Raw genomic sequence first — 16,435 nt, 5'->3', positions numbered from 1 at the left:
TCATAGTTGGGTATGGGGGACACCGTATGTAATTCACCCATAACAACTGGGATGAGTGATTGGGAAGTATACCCAAAACTTGGCAACGTGGGTGATCTCTTGGCTTCATCAGATTTTGACCCAAATTACTCGATATTGATTATCCAGCAGTATAAGCTTCCGTTAGACTAAGGCTTTGTTTAGTTCACCTTATTTTTACTTATTTCAGAAAAATTAAGTTCAGATCAGAAAAAATAAGTTCAGAACAGAAAAAATAAATTCAGATCAGATCATCGTTTTATGTGCATTTTTTCTATCGCTAAATATCTATTGCATATTAATAAAACACACATTATTACGAATCTAACAAGATCCCACGTGATATATTTTTTCCGTATACATTATCGTATATTTAATGTTAAAGTTTGGTCAAATTTGACATTCAGATCAGATCAAATCAGACCAGATCAAATAAATTCAGATAAACACAAATAAGGTGAACCAAACAAGGCCTAACACACTGCCAACTTATGTATGTCTTACAACGAAGATATGTTATTTCCTATTCACATAGTACTAGTAGAAATTCCAAGTTGCCAATTCTATACAAGAGATATGCACTTCTTCCCAATTTCACACATCTTCACTTCTTCCCAATGGCCAATACTGTGTAAGAATTGTAAGTGTTTTTACCCTAAAGCTAATCTATAGTACTATATAAAAAGAAAGGACTTATTCGTTGATAAATTTTGTTTTTCCTAAAATACCCTTCTACTTTTTAAAAATTACATTATTTACCTACAATTAAAAATTATTTTAAAAAAAAAAAAAAACTATCCTATCATAACTACCCATAAACATATTTTTTTTTTAAAAAAAAAACCTATAAACATAAACCATTATTGTAAAAATATAAAATAAAAAATAAAAACCCTATCATAACTAGGGTTGTTCATCGATCCAAGACCGGACCAGGCCAGACTGACTCGGACCAGACCTAAGACCGAAAATTAAAATTTTAAGAACCGAAAACCGAACCGATTAAGCTAGCTAGGACCAAACCCGGACCAGACCGAAAGAATCGATCTAAAACCCGGACCGGACCGAAAAAAGTAAAGAAAAATCTACACTTTAATGTTTTTTTTTTTTTTGTATATTTAGTACAAAAAAGCTCATAAATTTAAAGCTTTCAAAGCTTATTAAGGATAATCTTAACTATTATTTAAGGTTTCACGCATATTTTTAATAAAAAAGCAGTTCAGTCCAAGACCGATTTTTATAGGGTTTTGGACCGGACCGAAAACCGGAAAATAAATTTCTAAACTCGAAGACCGGACCGATTTTTTCTGGTCCGAGGTCGGTCCAAGGTGGTTCGGTCCGGACCGATTTATGAACACCTCTAATCATAACTACCCTATAATAACTGCTCTACTTCTTTCACATAAATGTATATCTTCAACTGTTCTTACTCCCTATAAAAAATAAAAGGAAAAATTGTCAAAAATAATACAAACTTTAATCAGTCCGCTAAAAACAAGTCAATCTTTTAATTATTTCTAAATAATACAAACTTTGAGGGATATCCGCTTTAAATAAGTTATTTTACCTACAACTTATTTAGCCGATTAATTTTTTTATTTATCTTATAAAGTTGCTTAATAGTTTTAACAAAATAATACAATGTCATGTGTTCCATATAACTTGTTCATGAGGTAACTAATCGGTTTTAACTTCTTTAAAGCGGATACCCCTCAAAATTTGTATTATTAAAAAATAATTAAAAATTTGACTTGTTTTTGACGGATTGTTCAAAATTTGTATTACTTTTGACAATTAAAAGTTTGCTCTTGATTTTTTTTTTTTTTATTCTCTTCTAATTTTTTATATGGTACACTCATAATGTGTATCTCTTAGCTTGTTTTTATTTAAAGTGTTAAATTGAAGTCATTATTTTGGATGGAGAGCTCTCCAAAATGCCATCCCTGTGAGATGTAATCTGAAAAAAAAAAGGGGGTATCTATGATGATGATGTTTGTCCTATGTGTGGTGAAGCGCCTGAGACGACTGCCCATGCTTTGCTCCAGTGCAATGCTGCCAAAGCTTTGTGGTATCTGTCCCCTTTGAGAATGATTGTGCATGAGGATAATCCCCAATCCTTTCTGTCTTGGGTGAAAGCAAAGGGGGAGGTGATTAAAGATAAATTGTGGTGGGACAATTTTTGGAGTTTACTTTGGGGTATTTGGCTGAGAAGAAACTTGTGGATATTTGAGAAAAAAGATGTTCAAATGACTGAAGTATTGAGAAAGGCTATAGGCATCATTGGTGAGTATGACAAGGCCAACTCCACTCTTCCTTCTGAGTTGATTAGCAGAAGCGTGGCTCCTCAGAGCTGGTCACCCCCTGCTACTGGTTTTTACAAGTTAAATACGGATGCTACGATCTTCGGTGAAACAGACATTGGTGTGGGTGGAGTTGTTCGAGATCGCTGTGGGGATGTGATGCTTGCTACCTGCCACAAGATTAGAGGCTGCCCTGGGGTTGATATAGCAGAGGCCATGGCTGCTAGACACAGCCTTGGGAATTGGGATTGCTATTGAAGCAGGCCTCACCAAGATCACACTTGAGTCTGACAACTTGAAATTAATTCAGCACTTGAACAGCAGGAAACAGGAGCACTCCTACTTTGGGCGTATTGTAGCTGACATTATCCGCCTCGCAAAGCCCTGCTCCTTTTTCGAGGCTGCTCACATTGGAAGGAAGGGAAACGAAGCTGCTCACTAGCTAGCTCACATTAGCAAAAATTACGTTGAATTGCGTGTTTGGATTGAAGAAGTTCCTAGTGATGTAAACGCTATTATTGTACTTGATGCTGCTAGTGCTTAATGTTAAGTGACTGTTTCCCGTCTAAAAAAAAAATGATCAATTGTTTATATAGCAACATGGTGCGAAATTTTGGGTGAAAGGCAGAAGGTGGTGATTACTCGTTTAGAAGATGAATTAATCTTGGACTGTCCATTTACAAATGTCAAATAAATGATTTTCATTTCCTATTTGGAAAATTTTATTATGTAGGTCGGGGTAGACTTTTACAAATCTGTTTCAACGCTCTATTTATATATTAAAAATATATTTATTCCCTCAATATATAAGTAAAAATATTTCAAATGGTCGAATAACACAGTACTAAATTATGCGTATATATTTGTATCGAAAATCACAAGAAGTCCAACAATGGGAAATAATACTCCGTAGTATGTAACTAGCTAGAAATGAAAGCATACATGAATGCAAAGGTAGAGGAAAATGATAAAAGTTATTTTTTTTTTTTTTGGTGAAATGAAAATGATTAAAGTTGTAATTAGAGAACTGTTGCTATGTAGATGAGTGTCGTAGACTCCTCCCATATATGTAAGGAAAGTCAAAAGGATTAGAATTAATAAAGAAAAAGGACATAAATAAGATCTAAACAATTGAGATCAGTTTAGAACAAAACACTTGCAACATTATGACCAAATAGCTTTCTTATTGGGTGTTACCGTGAGGAAATCAGTAAATAATCTATGCAGCGTAAAAGAATGTATGATCCAGACGATTAAGAACATTCCAGCACAAGACAACTGCAAATAACAGCACCATAATAGCTCTAGAGTGTGTTCTTCTTGGGAGGTGTCGCGAGGAAATTAGTAAACCATTTTGCAGACTTCTTCGGGTATCTTTTGAGGTTGTCATAGTAATCTGTATAGTTGAGACCAAAGCGAACATCATACCCTTCTCCCACTTCCATATTATCCATAAGTGTCCATACAAAGTATCCTCTCACGTCTGCCCCTTGTCTGCACTCAAACATATGCAATAATCTTTAGTCATTGCTTTCGAGTTTATTTTGTACCTATTAAAATCAAACTAATACTTCATAGTTATGTTAAAAATAAACAATGGAATAGAAAATGTTGCTCACTTTTTAGCCTCACGAATTGCAGTAAGGTGATCTTCGACATGTGAGATTCTCTTGTCATCGAAAAGTGCAGCTTTCACCTCTCCAATTTTTCCTTCCTTGATTGAATTCAGAATAGAACCTGTGATTTTAGGCTTTGCAGGAACACCTGTATGCGTTATATATAAACATGTTAGCATATACAAGTATATTCTTACTTTATTCACAAAAATTACCCAATCTATTTTGATTTCAAATGGTACTAAAGATATATACTTATCTGATTGAGCAAAGACGGAAAAAATTACATGTCAACTAAACTCACCATTCTCGGTTATATAAAGTTCAGGCTTATCATATTTTTCTGTAATGTAAAGAAGCAAGTTCCTTAGACCGGCAGGGTTTACATAGATACCCTCCTGTCCTTCCGATTGTTCTCCAATTAAAGTTCCATCTGCATTCACTGCATTAAGAGTAACACGATAATGACTTCAATACAAGAAACCATGTTTGATGTTCAAAGAGCTTAGAGACAGATACAGTAAATGTTTAAGCACCTAATTCAGAAGTGTACTCGACACTGACCGTCCCTTTCATTAAATCTACTTTGGTAGTTTGCTTGCCAAATCTCGCTGTGTAATAATTGATACCAATGAAGTCGCATGACTTTTTCAACATCGACTTTTGCTTGCTGGTAAATTTAGGGAGTTCTCTTATAGACTCCTTCATAGACTCTGGATAATCGCCATTAACAAATGGGTCCATGTACCTTAATCCATTATTTAAGAAGAATTTACATTAGGGACTGTTATTACTTTCAATAATATATGAAAAAAGGACATTAATTCTAGGTACTACGTTAGCATGAAGTATCATCAATAACATAATACAGAGTACTAAAACCGAGGTGTCATTTATAGTGCTGTTTTTTTCCTCCAAAATGTCCTCTTTCTTTTAATGAAAAATCTTTTATTTTGGAAAATTTGTATAATACAACTATAATAAAGGAATATATTATTCGTAATTTTATATATTTTCCTTATAATAATTGTATCCCTTTTATTTCATGTTTTATTTACTTAAAATAGTTTCACAAGATTGTGAGACCTTTTAATCATGGGAGAATAAGTTATAATTTAAAAGGTTGAAATATGGTGGAGTGTATAAAATAATGGAGCCAGAAATACAATATTAACATTTAAATTACCATTATATAGTTGTACGATAATGGAGTTCAATTGAAAAAAAAAAAAAAAAAACATTTCTATTCATGGTGTTTTATTTGAAATCTTATGAAATAATAATTGAGTTAATTTTCTGTTAAATATTTTTGTAATGATTTTATCAACTTATAACTTTTTTTTATCCCTCAAAAAATCTTTTAACTATTAGTAAAATTTTGAACCTATGTCAAGCTATCATTAAAAACATTCCTGTCAAAATAATGTATGATGTCAACTTTAAGTTTTTTTTAAAAAAATTATTCTACTTAACTTATTTTTTGAAAGTACATTGTATAGTTTTTCTTTTTTTTTTTTTTTTTAGAACTAAATTAATTCATTAATTAAAACTAATACAACCATCTACATTAATAGTTTTATTTAGAATAATATGCATCTCATTAATGTAATACAATGTATACTATTTTTAATAGAACGAACTAATAAAAAATAACTTTATTTTTTTCTTAATTGTAGTTTAAAAATATTTTGCCTTATTATTTCATCGTTCTTATATGAATTACATTTGTTTATTCCAAAAATTTGCCTCATTTTTATATTATATCACAAATTAATAATGTGAAATCGTGCCTTGCACGGGCACAAATCTTGTTTTCTACTCCATAACAAATACTACCTCCGTTTTTATTTAGTTGACATCATTTTATTATCACGCTTGCCAACGCACTATTTTAACAATTAATATCTCTAATTCTTGACATTGTAAAATTATAAAAAGTGGATATTAATAAAATAGACGTTGAGACGATTCAAACAAGATCCCACTTGACTATGTTTTTGTTGGATTTTTTAGATTTTTAGTGACAACAAAGCAACTATCTCGATGGCAAAAAAATCCAACAGTTTTATCGTAGCTATAAATCACAAAAGCTAGTCAATGTGTAATTTATGAATAGTGTAAAAGTCAAACGATGTCAACTAAAAAAACGGAGGAAATATGACCTTTCTATTACAATAATTTTGCTAAAACCAACCCTTCAATTATTGTATCAATACAATTGGCATACCTTCTACCACGAAAAAAGTAGTGTTAATTTTATAGTCCCTCCGTTTTTAAATACTTGCTCAATTTCTCCATGCGCGGAGTTTTAGGAGAAATTGGAGAAAGTAATAAAATATGGAGGTTGTGGGTAGGTGGAACAGTAAAAAAATTGTAAAAAGCAAAAATAGTAGAGAGAATTGGAGGAGAGAGAACATGAAATTAATAAAATATGATTAATAGTGGGTCCAATAGATAAAAGAAATTAATTAAATATTGTAAAAAGTTTCAAATAAGGAAATGGAGAAGTATTTAAAAACACTTGAAAAAGAAAAGTGGAGCAAGTATTTAAAAATGAAGGGAGTATTTAATTACTCATTTGTGGATTAATTAAATTTGATTTCTTCTTTGTGTCAAAAAAAAAAAAAAAAAAAAAAAAAAATTTGATTTCTTCTTTGACGTGAGCCTCTTGCTTTGCTTCACCCATATATATGGGTTACGAGCTTAATTCTAGTACCTTCTCATAAACACGTTATTATATGGATAAGTTTATTACTCCGTATACTTTAGGGTGTTTTATATGTAACTTACCAACCCAACATGAAGTCCAATTGTTTCTGGGCAGCGACCACATCGGTAGGATTGGTTGAGTGAGGTTCATACCATTTACATGGCAGTGAAATTCCAATTTTGCCTTTTTGCGCTACGTATTAAAACAAGAAAATTAAATAATACGGAGTATTAGCTAGAGATATACGAAGTGTATCATATCAAATTCATAGCTCGATTTTTTTTTTTTTTTAAGGAAAGGCACGACATGTGAAGAAGCTAAGTAAATTTTACAAGTACCTGGTACTTGTCATGGTAGATTTGAGCAGCAGCAGCATGAGCTAAGATAATATTGTGAGTGGCGACAAATGGGCCAAGATCACTCTTACCATCGTCAGGCAAACTCTGTTTGTACCCAAATGACCCAAACACATAGGGTTCATTAATTGTTGACCAGAACTTTACTCGATCACCAAAGTTGGCAAAACAAATATCAGCATACTTCTTGAAGTCCTCCCTGTTGAAAAAAATATGACATAGCAGTCTAATGGTAAATACGATTGGCGGGTTAAAAATGAATGATTACTATCTCAACTTCAAATCAGTTGTCATGTTGATAGTATACTTTAAACTTTAAACACGTGGCATGACAACTAGTGAAGATATAGTAATGTGGCATTGTGGCAAACACACCATTGGTGTTTGTTTTAATCTGATCAATATATATTGGAACGATAGCTTACACTATTTGACTGTTCATGAAGCCATGATACTTTTCCTGAAGAGCAACAGGAAGATCGAAGTGGAATAATGTGATGACGGGCTCAATTCCTGTAAATGTTGTTAAAAAGAATTTGTAAAGTAAGATACTCCGTAATTCATAATGAGTATTGATATAAATTCGTAGCATTAGACACCATTACCAAAGAGGTTGGTCAAGATATCAATTTTCGATAAAAATAAATCCAAGGATAAAAATGATCGTAAATAAAAAGATATATAGCTGATCTTAAACTTGTAAATACCTTCTGCTATCAAAGCATCAATGAATTTGTTGTAGAAATCAATTCCTTCATGATTGATTGGACGATCTTCTTCAGAACCCTCTGAATAAAATTAAACATAACTTATAAATAATTTCAAATAATATATGGTCATACACTTTACATGTTCTTCGTATAGCAACGAATATTGCTTGATTCATCACAACATTTTCTTAAACTAAAGGAAAATTTGTTGAAAACCATCCTATAAAAACCAAATTTTGTTGAAAACCATCCTATAAAAACCAAATTTTGTTGAAAACCATCTTATAAATTTTTTTTTGTCAAAACACACCTGTTTCAAAATTTTTTTTGTTGAATCCCACCACTTTTCAGATTTCGACTATCGATTGACATTTCCGGCGTTGATTAGCATGTGCACCTTACGTGACCTACTTAACCCCACTCTTCTATTATTTCCCCCCCCCCCCCCTTTCCCTTCATTCATTCCCCTTTCGTCATTTACGTTTCCGTGCAATTATATAAAATGCTATAAAAACCAAAATATGATGAAGAGGATTGACGAAGAGGGAAATTAATGGAGGGAAAGGGGGGAAAAATAAAAAAAAAGTAGAGTTAAGTGGGTCATGTGAGGTGCACATATTAGTCAACGCCGGAAATGTAAGTAATTAGTCGGAACACGAAAAAATGGTGGGACTTAACAAAAAAAATTTTTAAAACAGGTGTGCCTTGACATTTTTTTTTAAAACAGGTGTATTTTGACAAAAAAAAAATTATAAGATGATTTTCAACAAAATTTGGTTTTTATAAGATGTTTTTTAACAAATTTTCCTAAACTAAATGTGCAGCTTTATACAAAAAAAAGAAAGTTACCAACAATCCAAAAAGGTGAGGAGGAAAATTACTAGGGAGTATCCTAGGCCAAGCGATGGAAAAACGATAAGAATTCATTCCCATTGCTTTCAATAGCTCTATATCTTCCTGCAATGTACAAATACAAATATATAATAGAAGGTCAAGATACATATATGAGTGTAAATTATCGTTTATACCCAAAAAAAAAAAAACCAGCTATTGTATACATTAGGTTTATAATAATATTAGTGTAAATCGAATAAATTCAGGAAAATTTTCAGGCAATTTGAGGTAACTTTTAATCTTTTTAAAAATAATTAAACAGAAATTATTGTATACACTAGGTTTACAATAATATATTAGTGTAAATCAAACAGGTTCAGGATAATTTTCAGCCAATTTGAGGTATCTTTTAGTCTTTTTTAAGTTACTTAAACTATATATACATGATTTTATTATAAATAGGCAATGAGATAAAAGGAAAAGGCTAAAAAAACTATCAGACACGTTAGGACGTTAAATGAGATGATTAAAAGTATAAATATTATATTAATAAACAATAATTACATAGGTCAGTGTGTGATTTTGACATGCATTCCAAAATTAATGCTAAGTGTTATTTTAGAATTTTTTTTTGTATAAAAATTGTTATCTAACACCTTAGGGTGCTTGTTAGTAAGATCCTAATTGAAATATTGGTAAACATTATTCTTGTGCTTTGATTAACATTCTGATTAGGTTGTGAGTATTATGTATTCAAGTGATTGTATATTGAAAGGTGTTTTTAAGCATACACAATTAATGATTGATTAATTAAAGGAAAAAGATATATGCAGCCCTTAGGGCTACATATAAGAAGCTAAAAATGGAAAGAATTGACAATAAATAAATATTTATTATACCGATTTACTCATAAATTATTGATAAATTCCCAACTTAATACTAAAAAAGAAAGTATATTTAATACTTATATGTAGCCCGAAGGGCTGCATATAGCATTACCCTAAATTAAATGTGCGTACTTGATTTCTATATAATTTTTTAGGCTCGGACGATAACTCCAAGAGAAAACATTAATGTCATAATTTAGATTAAATATTTATTTTGAATAATAATATCTAAAATAACAGTAGCTCACTGGTTAACTCTTTAAATTTTTACTTTGAGGATGATCGAGGGTTCAAATCTTATAAATCTTTACTTTTAAGCAAATGAAATTAAACTATCAATTATTTGAAAAGAGCGTTATGTGATACGTAAACTTGTTTAGAGCACTTTTTAATGAGTTAAGATAACAAATTGGATTATATATATGGCTTTTAGTAAAGGGCATGTTCACATTTACTGAACTAAGCTGAACTAAACTGAACTGAATTGAGCTGAGTTGATAAAATGAATATTTTATGAGAGAAGGAAATTAGGAGCTGAATTGAACTGAACTAAACTGAATTGAACTGATTGGAGCTGACCTGAACTGAAGTGAAATTAAGATGAAGTGAACAGGCCCTTAGTCCTTTAGCAATAATATTAACAAATTTCATATATAGTATATGGTAACTATTAATTAAATAAATTGATTATAACTATCACATAGTAAAATAAAAAATAAAAAAAATAAAAAATAAAAAAAATAAAAAATTAATTAATTTGCTTTAAATGTTTTATCAGTCAAAAGTGTCAAAATTATTATTTTTTTTTTTTGGAAAGCGTCAAAAGTGTCAATTTAAAGAAGGGAGAGTATATCGTATGAGTATTAACCTCATTATCCATAACTTTATTTTCTTATTTTTTTTTATATAAAGTCTAATGCACTAATAAATTAACGTTTTTTGTATGGGTACAAATCTAATATATAATTGCAGAGTCAGTGAATGAGGAGCCTCCAAAACCTCATCCCTTAACTCTCATGCATTTAGATTTTTTTTTTTTTTAAAAAAGATAAAATTAACTACCAATCCCATCCCATTCCTTTTTTTTTTTAAAAAAAAAAAATTTAAATCAATAACTACCCATTCACTATTTCTTTTTTTTTTTTCCAAAGGGACTACTACTAACATTTCACTTTGATTTTTTTTTTTTTTTTTTTTTTTTTTTTTTTTTTTTTTTTTTTTTTTGGTATTTAGTATAACATATGACATGCATTAGCACAAGTATACAATTCCTTTATCAACAATTCACTATAGCACTCAAAATCCCCAACATTTCATTTTTTTTTAAACACTACGTACTAACATTTCACTTTGTTTTATGAGTATTTTTTTTGGTACATAGTATAATATATGTCATGCATTAGCACGAGTATACATTTCCTTTATCAACAATTCACTATAGTACTCTAAATTCCCAACCCTACAATTATGCATTTTTTAGGAACTACCCTCCAAACATTTTCCACATCTTTAATCATTAAAAAAAAATACACAACACGTTTTTGTGCATCTGGCCTCAGCAAATAACTACTTGCAAGTTGCAACAGAACAATGTATGCAACTTCTAGAGCAAGACACTAACTCATATGACACTAACCGAGTAACCCCTATAACACTAAACGGGTAACCTCTATAACTTTGAAAAAGTAAACCCCATAATAGCATTGCATGGCCACCGACATAAAAATAAAAATAAAAATAAAATAAAATAAAAAACCTATTTTTGGAGCTTCTAGCAAAGCATAGAATATCATATTTCAGCATAGCACAGCACGTGTCAGCACATTATTAATAAGATTATTAATACTCAATCCAACACAGCTAATTATGGTTCAACAGAACCGACGAATCCAAAATCGACCATTACAACTCAAGTCTAATTACAACATCAAAATCAACTTTTCATATTTTAAATATATTTTTTCTTATATATTCTGTGCATTCTGCACGGGTACACTCTAGTTAATTTAAATTGAAAGTTTTTGTTATTTTTTTTTCTTTTTGGCTGGTTAAAATTGAAAATGCACGATTGATTTTACAGTTTTCATTACATACACGGAACAAAATTTAAGCTAGTATAATAAATTTAAAAATTCTTAAATGAACCTGGTCCACAATAAATAATTGTGGACCAAGTACCTGTCACGTGTGTAAGGAATAGAATGGGTTAATTGTTTTGGAAATTCAAACAAGCTACAAAATTATTTCATTATCTTTTGCTTTCTCTCTCTTCACATGAACTTCCAAATTTCAAGCTCCATCTTCTCTCTTCAAAGGTCCATTTTCTCTCTCTTCGAAGCTCGCCCATATGAGTTATTCTCTCTCTACATTTCAAGACCTCTTAGCCTCTTCTTCAATGGTGATAACTAGAGGCAATGGAACATTTTAGAGGAAGACGGCCTTCGTTTCTTCGGCAAATTCCGACTATGGACATAACTGCGGTAAATTTCTTATTTTTGAGTTGATTATTGAACTTTTTAAGCTTATTATGTTGTTGTTCTTCTTGAATTGAAGCTCTTTTGGGATTTTCGCTTGAATTTTATGTAGTATTAACGATTAGGGTTTCAATTTGATCAATTTATGTTGATTTATACTTAAATTGAATCTCATTGTTTTATGTTTATACATTAGCTATTTAATTAGGGTTTTTGATTTCGCGTAATTATTGTTGAAAGTGAGGATTTGGATGATAATACGAAGGGTCACTGTATGTTTTTTTTTCAATTTTTTGAAATTTGGTCAATTATTAGTTGAAGGAGATAATAGGGTAACTATGATTTAGAAGGGCAGGTTAAGAATTTTGCTCAATTATTAGTTGAAGTAGATAATAATATGGTCAATTATTATGATTAATTTTTGTTGTTGACGAGGTGGAGATTAAGAATTTTGCTACTGCTGTTTGGTTGAATGGAGGGATGTGAGTGTGGTGTTGTTAAAAGGGGTTATGGTGCATGTATGATAAGATTGGGCAAGCTGACTTGTTTGTTGGTGCTGCTCTGTTGCTTACCAAGGAAGTGCTCTGTTGCTTATTATGACTTTGATGAAGAGTTTTAAAAGTTGTAAATGAACATGTACTTCTTTGTATAATGTGTTACTCCATATTGTGTTGATGAAGCATAAAAAATAGGGAAAAAGAAATTAATGATGTATTTTGGATTATTTATGAAATCAAAATAGCTACAAGTTGGTTTTAAGCTATTTAGATATGATAATTGACAATTATGACATGGTGTTAGGCCTATTAGCTATTTGTGTAATCATGTTATATCTCGTTGGAAAATAGTGAAAATTGTTTTTTAATAGTAAAGCCTATTAGCTCAATTGGTAGAGCAGTGTGCAGATGCACAATGATGTAGGTTCGAATCCTACATAGGCTATGTAAAGATAATTTCAATAATATGTTGTAAAAATACGATAATTATATATGACTATATTTAAATAAAGGTCACTATATATTAAAATGAGGTCACTATATTCAAATAAAGGTCATTATGTATAACTATGAGTCTATGACTATATTTAAATAAGAGTCACTGACTCACTATAGGCATGTATAAATATGGGTTGATAACATTTTAAATAAGAGTCACTGACTCACTGTATACATGTATAAATATGACTTGATAATATTTTAAATAAGGGTCACTATATGTTTAAATAAGGGTTACTATGTTTAAATAAATGTCACTATGTATAACCATAACTATATTTAAATATAAGGATCACTATATATATATAAGAGGTCACTATATACATATAAGAGGTCAATATATATTTAAATAAGGGTCACAACTCACAAGTCACAACAAAATTGAGAACCATGACAACACTTTCTCAGAAGAACATCACTCACGTTTGTTACATTATTGATTCTTTCACAATAACAATCCTTTCAATTTTCAAACTCATCATATACGAAACACAATTAATTAGGTATGCCGTATGCATAGTGACCCTTAGGATAGCAACGTTAATGTCAAAATAACCATAGTGACTTTTATTAGATTTATAATACTCCGTTGCACACAGCTACGAGCAAAACAATCAAACAAGAGAGGTGTGACACACACAACACACGCACCACACCACAAGAAAATACCACAACACCAACACAATATGCTGCCAAGAATGTGCACAACAGCACACAGCACCTAGCAACACACCAACACATGCGCACATAACCACAGCGAGCACAGCACAACACACCAACACAGCACAGCACTCCTCAGCACCACACCGCACCAAAACTACACCACGTAGTGATGCAAACACACAACACCACGCAACAAAACACGCAGCCACACACACACCAAAAATACATCACGCAGTGCTGCAAACACATAATACCACGCAACAGAACCCACACACGCACCAAAGCACGCAGCAACACTAAGCAACAAACCCACCAAAGCACGCAACACACACGCAAACTAAACCAAAACAGAACGCTAAAAAACAGAACGCACCAAACCAAACAGCAGCACCCACTCGAGGCAACACACACACACACACCCAAGGATGCGTATACCAAACCAAAATAAATTAAGGTTTGTAAGCCCTAATTTCGAGCAAAAAAAACAGAATTTGAAGAAAAAAAAAAAATGAAGCCAAATTAGATCAATTACACAATATGTCTATCATCTTTTTCAAAATAAATAAAAAATTAAATCAAATCAAAACCACAAAACAATATGTTGAATATCGTCATCCTAAATCTAATCAAATCACCCAAACGCAATCAAATAGCATTCGATCACCATCAGTTACAGTAGAAATAGCACTCAATTGAAGATTATCGTTATCCAATCCTCTGGTTCGTCTTCTTCAAAATCATCAACCTCATGCTGTTCGGGTCCGTTGTTTTGAGATCTTCAATTGTAATTTGCGAATAATCTGAAATATATTGAATTGATTTGTTGAGATTGATAGCAACATAATATTGTTGTTCCATTGATGAATTCAGCAATTCGTAGAGATCGATTCTTCCATTGATGAATTTTGCAGCTTTAGCGTTGCTATGGTTTTCGTATAGAGGTTTATTGTTGGGTAGGAACAAGGTGGGCTGTTTTGTATATGGACTGAGAAGAATAAAACGGGCTGCCTGTATTGTTGCTTGCACGTGAGACTATAAGGTCCACAATAATTTTATTGTGGACCAGGTCCATGCAAGATCTTTTGTAATAAATTTACCAAGTACATATTGTAAGAATCTACTCCTTTCCCTCCTTTGTCTGCCTGAATCATGAAGTCCCACGTGCTTTCTCCTCTTTCACCTTCAGTGCCTGATCCCTCGATCTATAATGCAAAAAAAATAAAAAAATAAAATAAAAATTTGCTTACAGTCTAAAGGATAATAATCTTATTTAAAAAAAAACAAACAAATACTAAAAATTAAGGGTTTGTTTGACATCGATTTTGTTTTTAATTTTCTGTTTTTTTTTAAAGAAAAATACAAAAAACCAAAAACAAGAAGTAAGAAAAATGTATTTTCAATTTTTTGTTGTCAGATTTTAAAATTACCATGAGTTTAATAAATTAAAACATATTCAATATGAGTAGATATTTCTAAATAAGGAAATCTCTACTTTGAATTATGTAATTATGACTTATGCTTTCCCCTCAAAAGAAAAAATAAAATAAAAAAAAATAAAAAATAAAATAAAAAATAAAAACTTAAATAAGGTAAACTATTTATGAATTATTTTGTATTTTAACGTTAAATTCCAAATATTCTTCTTTTCTTATATTTATGTGATTGATTTTATATGAGAATAACATTATGAAACGGAGAGGATGTATTTTTTAGTTATCTAACGTCACAAGAGTCAAACACTACGAAGTATTATTTAGGTGTTGTTTAGTAGGCTTAATTTCTTGTGGGCATTCAAAATTCCCATGAATTTCATTTTGGACTTATTGTTTGGTTGACACCAAAAAGTAAAAATGAGGGTAATGCCAATTTATGGAAATTTTGACTTCCCTCAAAATATGGGAATTAACTTACCCAACCCCCCCCCCCCTTTGGTAAGTTACAATTCCTATGGGAATTTACTTTCTCCATTTTTAACCAAACATATTTCATGAATTCCCATGATTTTGATAAAGAAATTTAATTCCTACAAATTGTAATTTCATGGGAATTTTCACTTCCCTAATAAACCAAACGACCCTTTAAACTCTAAGTGGAAAGGGTAAGATGTTAGGTAAAATTTGACAAGTTTATTAGTTTATATTTTCTATTTAAATTCCACAAATTGTATCACTTGAGAGAGAGAGAATGTTGTAAAACAAATCGAAAAAAGAAAAAGAAAAAAATAGTACTCCTTACATTCATATTATTAGTCTCATTTATGTATATCGATGCAAATAATCTTTGATCGTAAATATCTTTAATCTCACACTAACAAAAATTTAAAAAAAAATAGATATTAATAATATACTCTCTAATTTTTAATAGTCAAAATATTTTAAATGGGACTAACAAATAAAACAGAGGTTGTATCAAGATTTAAAGTGAGATTAATTTGACTTTAGGAGCAAAAAGAATATATTATATACAAATAGAATATATTATATACAAATAGACAAGTATACATTAAGTTTTGCAATATAATAATAAGGCCGAGTGAGAAAAAGACCTGAAGAGCCGAAGTGGAGGCACCAAATTTGAAGTAAGAAGGAAAGTCAGATCGTTTTAAATCTGTAGGTGGGTTGAGGGACGCAGGTTCAAAACCATCAACCAAAACAACCTTTGATGGTTCCAACTTCTTACTACTCACAGTGAGAGAAGAAGGTGAGGCCACCTTATAGTGTGACCCTCTATTAGCAAGCACATTTATTTGATTAGTGTAATACTTGTTAGCCCCTAAAAATGTGGGAAACTTAGTATGCCTTTGGTAATTGGATGGTGCAGCACTCATTGATGCTCCTGAATAAGAAAGGGCCATTTTGTTTAGTGTTTTGTG

The 16,435-nt window shown here is 31.1% G+C and overlaps 2 protein-coding genes across 2 annotated transcripts; one reads left to right on the top strand and one right to left on the bottom strand.

The window, feature by feature from the left end:
• Positions 1-2,018: 2,018 nt before the first annotated feature.
• On the top strand, positions 2,019-2,576 carry LOC145565267 (uncharacterized). Its single transcript, XM_081625326.1, has one exon. The coding sequence runs from the start codon at positions 2,019-2,021 to the stop codon at positions 2,574-2,576; it is 558 nt and encodes a 185-aa protein (XP_081481452.1).
• Positions 2,577-3,621: 1,045 nt separating this feature from the next.
• On the bottom strand, positions 3,622-16,417 carry LOC145563985 (beta-glucosidase 24-like). The gene is made up of 11 exons (XM_081624356.1): positions 16,109-16,417; positions 14,661-14,765; positions 8,592-8,667; positions 7,708-7,788; positions 7,426-7,513; positions 6,983-7,199; positions 6,725-6,840; positions 4,471-4,682; positions 4,239-4,376; positions 3,938-4,082; positions 3,622-3,812 (listed from the first exon to the last, which is right to left on the bottom strand). The coding sequence occupies exons 1-11, from the start codon at positions 16,415-16,417 to the stop codon at positions 3,623-3,625; spliced, it is 1,677 nt and encodes a 558-aa protein (XP_081480482.1). The 3' UTR covers position 3,622.
• Between the last annotated feature and the right edge of the window lie 18 nt (positions 16,418-16,435).

Source organism: Chenopodium album, chromosome 10 (assembly GCF_948465745.1).
Source record: "Chenopodium album chromosome 10, dcCheAlbu1.1, whole genome shotgun sequence".
Taxonomy (NCBI): Eukaryota; Viridiplantae; Streptophyta; class Magnoliopsida; order Caryophyllales; family Amaranthaceae; genus Chenopodium; species Chenopodium album.
The sequence above is the reverse complement of the archived record's forward strand: the minus strand, read 5'-3'. Positions and strand labels throughout refer to the sequence as shown.

What these genes read in the sequence shown, in the direction of transcription:
- LOC145563985 (XM_081624356.1), bottom strand. Translation starts at nt 16,417, where the DNA reads ATGGCCCTTTCTTATTCAGGAGCATCAATGAGTGCTGCACCATCCAAT. An exon ending in TCTACCATGACAAGTACCAG is followed by an intron (nt 6,841 to 6,982) that starts GTACTTGTAAAA and finishes TTGTTTTAATAC; the next exon opens with GTAGCGCAAAAAGGCAAAAT. An exon ending in TTGGACTTCATGTTGGGTTG is followed by an intron (nt 4,683 to 6,724) that starts GTAAGTTACATA and finishes TAATGGATTAAG; the next exon opens with GTACATGGACCCATTTGTTA.
- LOC145565267 (XM_081625326.1), top strand. Translation starts at nt 2,019, where the DNA reads ATGTGTGGTGAAGCGCCTGAGACGACTGCCCATGCTTTGCTCCAGTGC.